This window comes from Rhopalosiphum padi, chromosome 1 (genome assembly GCF_020882245.1).
Source record: "Rhopalosiphum padi isolate XX-2018 chromosome 1, ASM2088224v1, whole genome shotgun sequence".
NCBI classification, from domain to species: Eukaryota; Metazoa; Arthropoda; class Insecta; order Hemiptera; family Aphididae; genus Rhopalosiphum; species Rhopalosiphum padi.
The window spans coordinates 70,544,910-70,557,497 of NC_083597.1; the positions used below are offsets into that span (position 1 = coordinate 70,544,910).

The following is a 12,588-nucleotide window of genomic DNA, read 5'->3' on the forward strand; positions in this document are numbered from 1 at the left end:
ATGGTACGATAATTGTACGATTCGGTAATCGGGACGACTGTACGGTTCGTATGATAACAGTTATATATACTGGTAATATATTATCACTTCTACGAGTGTTGGCCACGCGAGCTTATACCTAAAACTATCTCGATCGAAGTATAAAACAATCGTCGTTGGCGTCCCGAACGGTAAAATGATGAAAAGCTAATCAGCAATCACTAATCATAGGTACGTAAATAAATTGCATAGCCTTCAAAGACTTTGGTTCCAACACATTTAAAAAAACAAACCATCTGACAATAATGTATACATTGATTGAACATTGTTGAAAATCCAATTTGTTATTATTTCACATTGCAATTTGTAATGATGACTACATGGCTATAAGCGTTACAATTATCTTGGACCTTATAAGACCGAACCATCCAACAGTTTGGACTAGTAGGACGTTCTGGACATTGTTGCGCAATTACATGGTCCCTAGTTCCAAGTATATCATAATTGTAGCTATGAACTTGGCGTTAAAACGTCGCGAAAATACAAAAAAGAGGTAATAACAGTATTTCTAACGAGTGTTTAGGAAATCAATTTGCATACATTGTTGGATGGTATTTGTAAGATTATGGTACACGCGTAATACTTGAAAATCCACAAATTGGTTGCCTCGAATACGATTTTTATATTATTTTGTGTGTCGTAATAGTATGTACATTATCTGGGCGTTATTGTTCCAAACCATGTCGTTATCGGTTTTCGGGTCACATGAGATGCATAGCACATAATGGTAATATAATGCAATAATACTGTGTGTCCCTGCAGTTCGTGTATATATTTGGCATTGTACGAATGCGGGATCCGAGAAAATCAAAAACCAAATTAACCACGCGGCGCCGCACAGCAAACGATAACAGATTATCGATCGGCGCGGGAGACCGCTGACGTTTCGGGTATGCGGCCGATACCGACAGGACACCGAAGTCTACATTGGGTTTCGAATGTTATTTCTGGTCGGTTAGTCCTTCACAAATAATTAATCTGAAGTAGAGTATACTCATAATATTATGTACGAAAACGGCCGCATCCGTCAACTCCACCGTCGCACATTGACCTATAGGTTCAAAGGCGTGGGCAGAGTTCCCGAACTAGTGAAGCACGAATTTTTATTTTCTTGATTATTGTCTATTGACATATTTTGTTTTAAGGGATATTTTCAGAAAATGTTTAGCCAATAGTTACATTGTGTATTTGTCAACATTAAAAATAAATAGTTATTTATTGTATTTTAAAACAAGTATTTACGCTGAAAAATGCAATTAAATAATTTTTAACAATTATAATATTTTATTTTTATAAACACACTTAATTTATATGTACACATAATGTATAAACTTATAATATTAATCTGCACTCTCTTTCGTTATTCATACTTTTGAATTTATCAATTATTAATTCTTCAATCTCAATATTTATTAAATTGTAGGTATTGTCCAACAAACAATAATTAAAAGGATTCCAGTAGATGAAATACAAATCGTTTGATGTTGTATTCGATTTTAATACTAACAAACACGTTGTTTATTGCATAACGCAACTATGCTTATCTATCATATGGAACAGATAAATTATAGTGTCCAGACCTTATTTTAAACGTATAATCATATCACGAACACGCAGAAAAACAAAATAATTTTGGTTGCCTGTTAATAAACTTAAACCTTCCTTATAAAAAATCTGACTTCAGAAAAAGCAGATGCAGCTTAATTTAGCACCCGTGATGCACGCTTATGGTTCAAACATTATTACAATATTTCTTAATGTCAATTACCGAAGACGACTTTATAATAATATATATATATAATATTGTAGGGCTTATAAATTATAAATGAATTTTTTTATTATACTTCCCTCCTAAGTACGGCCTTGGTTGATAGCATAAGTTGTAGAATCTATTTCCGATGACGATATTGTCTAAAGTATACAAAATTTGCGTCTGCGTATGTAGGTATCGTTGTTGTCTCTGTTATAACCACGATATGTGAACTATAATAACATTTTTATGTACGGTCGCGTGCGCGCATTATACGATATTCAATAAAATCAAAGCTTATAATAATAATATATAAAATTCTACTGCCAGTCGTCGGAAATCTTTTCAGTCTATTTTCTGTCGAGTGCTGCCTCCGGTATTAGACGTCTCGCGAATCGCAATGCGCGGCTTATTATTATTTGTTTACGAACCCAGTCGTGTTTGTTTTGTTCTCGAAATTCGATATTATAGCACTGGCAGACAATAACTCGGCGATGATGATAATAATAATAATAATAATATACTCGGCCCGAAACTCATACAATTGTAGTCAACGTCTTTAGCCGGTGATGTTAAGTTTTATTTTCTGCTTAACGGTTGGGAATCCGACGAAAACCATTGGTACCGAGCCAACGGTTACCGTGTTAAAATATAACCAGCGGCTGACGTGATACCTATCTATATAATATAGGTATGTTTATCAACACCTCTCCCGGAAAATCCCTCTTCGCAGAATCTACAGTCTACACCAATAAATTCCGAGGTATCATTCCTTTCCTGATCCGTAAACAGTTTTCCGACCACGTTCCTGTGGATTATTTGTTCGGAAACGTAGGTACTTGGGGTCTAGCTTGGAATTTAATTAAGGGTTGGGGGTCGGTATTTATTATGTATGGTTTCAGAGCGGTAAATATAATGATTTATTTGGACCGGATGCGAGCCATTGGTCAGTAGAAGGAACCTATTGCTAATTAATTATTTCCTATTTTACTCGTTAGGAATATTTTAAATTTGAAAACGGATCGAGCGGTGCGTGTTATTTGTAGGGGGGTACACATTGTCCAGATCGTGGGCGGCCCCTTACTCCGCTTTTCAGTTGCTATATATATACGCGTGCATGTATTAGTGCAGCCGTGAACAGGTGAAACTACCTTCGAATGTGCGAACCAATAATGATATACCTAATATATTCGTATACGTTCTTATTGAATATGCATAACGCCGTTACACCGCTCGTCGTCCTTCTTGGGTAATTTTAGGGATACAACATACGCGCTGCTCCGACAACATAATATTATTGCGGCTAACCACTCTGGGCGATGTATACGACTTATATACGTCATTACACTGCACCGCGGTGCGATTACACGTGACTTCCGGTACCGCCCATCGGGTCCTCTTTATAATGGCCACGCCGCACCACACGGTTACTTGTTTTATATATAAATGTGGTATAACACTATAGACACACAATATTATACACATTATATTATATATATATTACGTTCTTCCCCCGTAAATATATATGCCGGACGACAACCATGTTTTGGGAAAGAACTGCAGATCCGTTTTGACCGTCGAGGGGTGGCTTGGCTTCTCCGTCCACTCGACTGTAGACAACACCGTATCGTGCGATTGCAGCAGCAGCACAGGGTTTTTAACGTCGTTCATTTTTTATGTATATATAGGTTAGGTCTTACCCGAAATCGATATGACGATATATTATATACGTTTATGTGTACTCACTGGCCACGAGTCACTACTATGTAACTGCACAATATTCGATTGACTGATAATAATATATAGAACAATTTATTCTACAAGCATTATATTATTATATTGATGACGTTGGACGAATATTTGTTGTTCTCTTGTAACCGCGTTGTTATAAATTAACTAAAATGATGATCGCTTTCCAATTACAGAAACAATTAATTAAATAATAATAATAATAATATATATTTATGGATTTTTAAAGCAATTCGTACAGAGTTCGAGTAGTAGTAATAACTATATTGCTATAGCCGTGTTACCCCAGTTAAATAAACCCGTTGAGTAGTTAAAAGTTCAAAATTGGTCTCCTGCTGGTTCTTAACAACCCTCTCGACCGAATACGTCTGAAATCGAGCTCGCAATATTAATTTTCTAAAACTTGGACGCCCCGTTGGTTACCAATCGCTGTCTCTTCATAAATAGCTTAAAGTCACTTGGTACCCAAAATTATACATAGAAATATAGCATATACAATGTATCATGTTCGTATGTATGATATTGTATAATGCGTCACGTTCGTATATTATATATATTATAGACGATTATTATATATTATGTATATATACATTAAACACGTTATAAATGTTCAATATATTATAAACTGCAGGTCATATAAATGCACATCTAATCGGTTATTTTGTGAGCAGTTATATATAACACAATAGTTTTGACGTTACCAAAAAAGAAATACATTTATAGTTCATTATAATGTAATATGATAAAAATATCTATTACGTGTCTTAGCATTTATGATGAATACTGCTCGCGATTTGTAACGACATTCGCGTATATCACATCAATAACTATAATAAATAAATATGTATTCCGTATTCCGTATTACGTAAAACCTAACCTATCCTAATCGAATTCTATATACAATTTAAATAGCTAAACGATTTGGGTCAACTGTTTTTTTCTTCTTTTTTACACGCCATTTTGAACTCATATAGTGTATATGTTCAGTAAATGTGTATTATATATATTATATGTATACGTGTATATCTATCCCGCTGATCGTACACGGAAACAATTTCAAAACTTCTAAAAGCTTAAGGATCTCGCGTATATCGATTTTCCATTGGTTTCGCAGGTCTAAAATTGGGTCCGGCTTAAGTGTGTTTCCTGATTCGTCGGGATTTTCGATCATTTATTCTATCCTCTACTTACCCCCACTCATCCACACAATGTCCAACCACCGGCAGAGAATCTCTCATTTTTCCACTCGGCTACTTCCAACAATTTCCCTGCTGCAGTATAAAAACCCACCACGGTGTCACTTTTTTTTCACTTTCTCTTTGTTATTAACTTCTGGCCCTCAGGGTGACGTATTAACGGATTTCCAACGGTAGAACAAAAAAAAAAAAAAATACACCGGGGAAAAGGACGTTAAATGGCTCGTAAAATTGGAAATTCTTCGTTCTTTTGACAACCCCCGTAACTCCGTTATAAATATCATTAAGAAGTATTATAAAAGAGGAACTTTAGCCTCCAAAAACTTTTTCAATTTCTCTTCTCATTTTCGGAAATTTTTCATTTTATTGTGTTGATATATTATTACGCGTTTACTGTCTACTGGTCGCAGTCACCCACTTGAATCTTTTCAACTTATTTTACATTTTAGCCTCACCTGAGAAATATCGAGTATTTAATGTATTTAAATTCGATTTAAATAAATCGAACGACCGTCGCCACGGCATATTTGCCAAAATCATAATATACAACGAAAACAAAAGATTAAATATTAAAATAAACGAAGCTATTTGTGTTATTTTTAATTATTTCAATAAATTTATCTCGTGCAGCTGGTATGAAATGTTCGTACCTTCTTGTTTGTGCGAACAGAAAAGAGATAAATGGGTATTCATTTTTACCCTCTGATAATTCGGGTAAATTTCACCCGAAATTCACATACTATTATGCTAATTGTTACTGAATTAACGTAACTTTTCATAAGAAGCGCATGTTGCAAATTAAACAAACGCTCTTAAGAGTATACGCTTTTAATGGAGTAATTACTTAGGGCGCGCGCACATCCCCCATCTGTAATGTGTGTATGAAACGTTGTCAGTTTTCGCAAGCCTGCAGCGAATGAATCGTTTCCGAGACGTGAATCGCAATAATTTCGAGTATATAAGGGGTATATACGTATATACGTATGCCCGCCCGTCGTATTTTTCTAACCCAATAATTATCAAAATGTACTGTTTAGCGTGTTTTTACGAGAATAATAACTGTTGTACAGTAGTTATAATCACAACCAAACATTGGTGGTATATATTTCTAATTTTCTTCGTTTGTCGGGTTTCACGTAGGTAGAACATGTTTTTTTTAACCAAAAAAAAAGTGTAATCCAAACGAAATTGCAGTTATTGCTCAAAAGTGATATACACATAGTTTTTGTGTTTGTGATTTGTCTGAAAATGCAAATTATAATAATAGTCAATGTTGAAAACGCACAACGTATTCGCGATGAATAGAAATAACGGTCGTGGTCATTGCGTTTAAACTATATGCTATTGTTCTAACTTCTCATCCGACGAAAATGTACGCAACATGTACCTACGCGTAGAGAATAAGATGAATTGTACGTATATAGTTATATAACTATATATAGTTTTTATAATTTTGTTGCTCCACTTGCTGTCAGTAATTAAAAGAAGGCGTACGGAATGACAAATCATTTTGGAATACGAGCCGTATATACCCCGAGCGCCGGAACACATTAAAACACAAAAAGAATAGACAATTATAATTAACCTTCGTGCTCAGAAAACACACGAACCGTGTTAATTAAATTAAAATCGTTTTAAATTTTTTTCTAACAAGCAATTTATGTTTTTGTATTAAAACTCGGAACCGTATTAATTATAGCGAATTCATCGTCGTCCAATGGTTTTTTTTCTCACAGTCTAAAAACATGGCCGCGCCAAACAATTTTATATATGTGATGTATATTATAGTATATTATTATTATTATATTTTGGACGAACGTCCGGCAAATGAGCGATCGAAGACAAGCGCGCCTATTCTCGAGTGACCTCCCCGAAATATGAAATAACTTCGGATAATATAAAACGATGGTTGGCTGGATTTCATGCGTGACATTCACTGGTATCGATATGTAATATGATGAAAACTCTAAAAAAAAAATGTAAATATGTCTGATCGATTTCACAGAGCATCATATAATTCGCGTGGTACTTAACCGCGTTAATATTGTCATAAATATGATACGTAACGATAACAGATTTTCTTTCTTTGGGGGTGGAGGGGGGTAATCGTCCTATAATTTCATATCTATAAATATTATATAAACATGGCATTTTTTCTCACGTTATTGTATGCACCTCCGCGGTTAAGAAGATGACTATAATATGATTCTAATCGTATCTTCGATGGCGTAATATATGGCACGCTCATCTTTAATCGTATTGATTTACGCATTAACTAAACTACATCCTCTCTTACTCGTTTATAGCATGTAGACAAACATTTTCGATATAATATTGCGTACATGTAGTTACTCTGCTGTGTATCAAATCTGTCGGAATGTGTTCGGCAGTGCCTGCAGCAGCAGTTTCGCCGGGCGGAATGATGATAAAATAATAAAATACGTATAAAGTTTTCTTCGGATGGCGCGCTTTTCTTGGCGTCCCGTCGAAATATTTTCCCGTTTCAGTGTTTGACAGCGTACATAACGAAAGTACTCGCTGCGCCGTTTTATTATTATTAGCGTTTTACACTTTAACAATATAAAAAATATTTAAGCATATAATAACGTTTTTACGACTCGCCGACATCTATAACGGCCATTTAGGAATGTACTGTATGTGTGTATATCAAATTTATGTATAAGTGTGTGTGTATAACGGAGACTCGGTGGGACGCTAATATTTTCCATTACCACACTCGCAGTATTATATATACCCTACGAGAAGCAGAAATAAATATATAGTACGCGTGGTCGTTATTCAAAAGAAAATGGGATATATATTTTTTTTAAGAACTCTTTATATTGTCTAAAACTACAGTTTGCAATCTCCAAAAGAAGTGTACTTGCGTATACGCCATTATTTTTTTAAATACTCTTTTTAATCTATTTAGATGGATCACACGCAATCGCTACCCAAACAAACGTTCGTAATAACAAAGCACGCAATTTTCGTTAAAAAAAAAATGAAAATGCTGAGCAAAAATTTTTTATGGTAATTAAAATAATGCAGGAATTTTAATTTAAAAAAAAATAATCCGAACGAATAGTGATAAAATTGTATTTAATAAAAATAATTTCAAAACTACGTAACGAAATTACTTTATTAATAAATACTCGTGTGTGTATTGAGCTTTAACGCGACAGGTCTGCTCTAATGGTGGAACGTTAAATCTGTTATTTGCAAAAAAAAAAAAACAATCTTTCTGGAAAATCCTCTATACAATTGTCTGTGCGCGCGTTAGAATCGATTTAAAATATAAAATATATATATAGGGTTATTTACTTTTCATACTCACTCGCCACCTTTTATCCTTTAATAATGCGTTTATTCAATTTCCGATTTTAGAAATTTTCAGTTATATTTAAGACCCATAGTTTCAAGTACTTATAGATTGTTTTACACCCTTTCCTGTGGCGACACAATTTTTTTTTTCAAATGGGAATTATCCGATAAATAATCTAGAACTGATATTGGTACTCAGACAATGTTATTATAATTAATAATGTTTATTACTAAAATCAAATAGTTCCTCCAAATAAATAATTTAAACTCATATAGCTACAACTCATGAGTCTATTAATAATGTTCTTAATACCTACATATCCTAGGTTCAATAAATCAGAAAACATTCGTTCGATTTTCGATGTATCTACATTATTAGCATCATATTTAAAATTACAAACATTACAATTTGAGTAAATGTATAGAAATAAAGGATAAATTAGGCGTACGCTCAATCTTTGTGAATCATCTAGTACTTCATGTATAATAGTTATATATTTGACCTGTACGTAGATATTGCAATAAAATTTGGAAAAAAAAATGAATAGTAGTAAAGTTTTACCGCAAACACAAGTGCATATATTATGACGTGGTGTATATTATTATTTATTTTACACGGGTTTACCTAATCGAAAATCGCAAAAAAACAGCTGTTAACCTCGATCTTTTTGCGTCCTGTTACAGGTGTCTCTACTAGGCGGAGCCGATGAGTCTGTGAAAATGTCCACCAGCCCGACGCTGCTGTTGGACACCAGGAGCGCTGTACACTCGACTGCCGCCGCGGTGGAAGTCACGACAGCGGTGGCGGCAGCAGTGGCTGCGGCGGCGGCGGAGATGCCCGCTCCAGACCGTTGGAGCGACGACGGTGGTTCAGACGAAGACGAAGGCGAAGACGAAGATGCGGCTGCGGAGGCGGAGGCGATGGCGGCCGCAGGTGTGCTGGACACGGTGTCCGCCGCGGCCGCAGAAGAGGACGTGACGGCCGAGCTATCTGCACCCGTGGCCGTGGCCGCCGGGCTTGGGCACGCCGAATGGCAGTTGCTGGCCGCAGCCGGAGCTGGCGTGGCCGTGTTCATGCTGCTGGCCCTCGTCCTGGCCTACCGTAGCACTGGCGGCGCATCACCCGCACTCCACAAAGTGGTTCGGCATGAAGACGCCGAGTGCCCGCCATTGTTGGACTACGCGCCTCGACCGCTGGACTTTGCCAAATATTTGGGTAAGTCTAAACATTTCGATAACGGAGGTCGTCGTTGTAATACTATTGCGTAGTAATTTTTATTGTAGTTTTTTTTGAAAACTCGTCAATAAAAAAAATAATTCAACCGATTTTCCTACCCATGTTCATCCAATCAACGATTTACCGTAAAATCTGTCTTGTATGACTATAGTGCTTTAGATACACAACCGAATACATAATATAATTAGGTTAAACTATTTATCGAACTCTCAACATTTTACAGTGCCTACAAAACAAACCCATTATATTTTGTCGTCATACCATTTATAGAGGGATACAATTTCTGAAAACGATTAACCTGAACTTTTCACAAAGTTGGGATCGAATTATTAAAAGAAATTTAAATTTAAAAAAACTTAAAAAGTAATTTCAAAGTAAATCTAATGACGAAATCCGATAAATAGGTTGATCGGTATACAAGTTCCTACATATTTTTAGCGATAAAAACTCCTCGTACGCGACTGTGCAGTAGTTTGTGCTTCTGCATTTGTGTCTAAATATATGAATGTTAAATTATAAATATATTCTACTTCTTATCAATTTTAATCGTCGGTGAAACGTTAGTTAAATCTTTTTTTCAATACTGTGCATTATTCGGTATTCCTATACTTTGCAATCTCGCATAAATCTTACTATCGCGCACTCTTTATGTATTTCTCATATTGAACTCTTTAAAATTGGATCGTTTTCAATGAACTCTCGAGTGCAATCAGCGTCAATAAATATTCGACGAACACGTACTAGCACTGGTTTCGATTTCGTAGTTGTTGTCCGACTTTGCGCCTTTTTGCGCACACATAATACGTTTAAGCTTCTATGTAAATAATAATAACCTAACCTGCAGCTATATATCTACCTGCCCGCTTTATGTATGGACCTCGATTGACGCGAAAATTGTATGGGGCTTACCGGTTTAATTACTTGGCGGCGCGAGAGGGTTGTCGTCTAATTATTATACGCGCCGAGGACGAAGACGTCTATAGGGAGGGCTCGCTACCTCCCATCGGTCATTAGTGTGGCATAATATTCACTACAAACAGTTGCGGCATTTAATTAAAACTGATTAAAATGAGCGCTGAGCGTATTAATTATTATACTGCGCACTTATCGTTTAACGAATCGACGTGAAAACGGACAGTATAGTACCTATATATAACGTGTATACAGCCGCTGTGTGTGTGGGTCAAATGCGCACCCGAAAACGATTTCTCGGATCGTATTTTGTCGGACGTAACGATTTAACCGTATATGACATCGATTAACCAACGCGTGTATATATTTCATCGGATTATCTCTTCCGAAATAGTATTACGCGTTTGGTTTGATCACGTTCAGAAATATAATTGAACTGCGCGGGGTACATTTGCGTGTTTTAAATCCTATAAGAACTACAACACTATTTGGCATAAAGCCCGAATTTGTAGTGTGCTTCTCAAAATCTGAGTTGAAATTACACATCAAAATTGTCAAAAAAATTATGTACTTTATATTTTACAATAAAAAATGTAAAACACAGGATACTTCTTAAATGGTATAAAAATAGTATTGTTTCCTAACCCCCTTATAATAATAATATAATATAACAGTGCGCGGAAATTTATTTGTTTGTCATTTGTTTACAGGCCGTTGTCGGAGGTCCCATCAACTGCTCGACGAGGACGCCACACCACAACAAGAACAGCAAACCATTACGCACGTCCGACATTAAAATATTATGATTAATTATTGAGGTATAATATTATTATATTATAACATTATTGGGTGTCGTGCGTATATTCTTTATACGCCACGGCCGTTGTTGTCCCGGCGCGGCCGATATATATTTATGATATAGATGTTATACCGTTTCGTTTCACCGGAGTCCTAACCAATGTTTTTGTCCCTTTAATCTATTTTGTTTTGTATAAATATTTGTGTTGTATATATATATATAATATATGAAAATCTCGTTGTACATTTTATCCTATAATTACGTGATGTACATATGATGACTATAATAATATTATTTATCATCACGACGCGTAAAACCCATACAATTATTAAAATAAATAATAATAATAAATTGTAAAAAAAAAACAAAAAACAAAAAGGAAACCATCAAAGTTAAAATAAATCAAATTCGTGTGTTTTTATTCAGTATACGACGTCGTGTTATACTGCATGTTATCTAGTCATGTGAATATAATATATATTATAATAATACGTTACACTTTAATAAAAATAAGAATTATTATGTCAACTCACAATTGAATCGCTTCTCGATGTTTAATAGTACAATAATGATTATTATTTGATATCGGGCTTAACATTTTCGGTGAATATATTTGGACATAATTTTACGGTTTCCATTATCCATTCCGAAAACGAAAGTTAAATTTATTTCACGTGAAATTGTAAGAATATTGTGGATTATTTTTTTCATTATTTTTTTTTTTTTTTGCTCTTAGTTATATTATTATATGTGCTAATTTCTGTTGTCACCGATGTTTAACGATAAAACGCTTTTTTATTTTAAAATATACGTTGTTTGACTTAAAATATCATAATACATTATTATCATTATTATTATTATTATTATTATTATTATGTAATATTATTGTACATAACAGTGGCATGTAATATTATTAATTATTATTTTAATCGATGTAAGTTGATACTATATATACATGTGTTAAGTGAATAATTGAATAAAAATTATAAATAAAAATTTTACATTGTACGTATTTTAGTCGTGTACGACGTGATGATATTATAATTTGCAATGCAAAAAGGAAACCCACGCTCAAATTTAAACCAATCACAACAGCGTCTCCTCAGCTTATTAGGTGCATAACATAGTACTGTGTCGATGAAGGTATAGTGATATATTTAATTACACAGAAACGGCGAACGAAATATTAAATTGTTGTCATAAACACCGCAATATCAGCTATTTCACACACGTAATCAAACGAGAAGTACCCCACCGGTACCACAGGAATACACGCGTATCGCAAGTATGTATGTAATATAATATATTAATCGCGGAGGCGTTCAGTCAACAACTAACGCACATCGACGTTTTTATTATTCGGCATTGAGTTTTTTCTGCTTTCGCCGAACGAATTAAATCCTCGCGATTTTCAAAAGAATTTTTTGAATTCGTTGATCGGATAAAAAGTTGAGCTAAAAAAAAAAACACCGAGTATACACGTCAAATCAAATTTCGTTATCGTTCTCCCGTAACATTCCCGTGAGACTACAAATGTCTCGTGGTGTCATCTACAAACCGAACGCACGTGAATCACACACCA

At 34.9% G+C, this 12,588-nt stretch overlaps 1 protein-coding gene across 1 annotated transcript in view; it reads left to right on the forward strand.

Moving 5' to 3' along the window:
• Nucleotides 1-12,002, forward strand: part of LOC132929638 (uncharacterized) — a 119,988-nt gene extending 107,986 nt beyond the window's left edge. The window contains exons 6-7 of the mRNA XM_060995131.1: nt 8,743-9,274; nt 10,918-12,002. Coding sequence (XP_060851114.1) covers nt 8,743-9,274; nt 10,918-11,003 — 618 coding nt within the window. The 3' untranslated portion in view covers nt 11,004-12,002. The remainder of the gene's footprint in view (nt 1-8,742; nt 9,275-10,917) is intronic.
• Nucleotides 12,003-12,588: the final 586 nt, after the last annotated feature.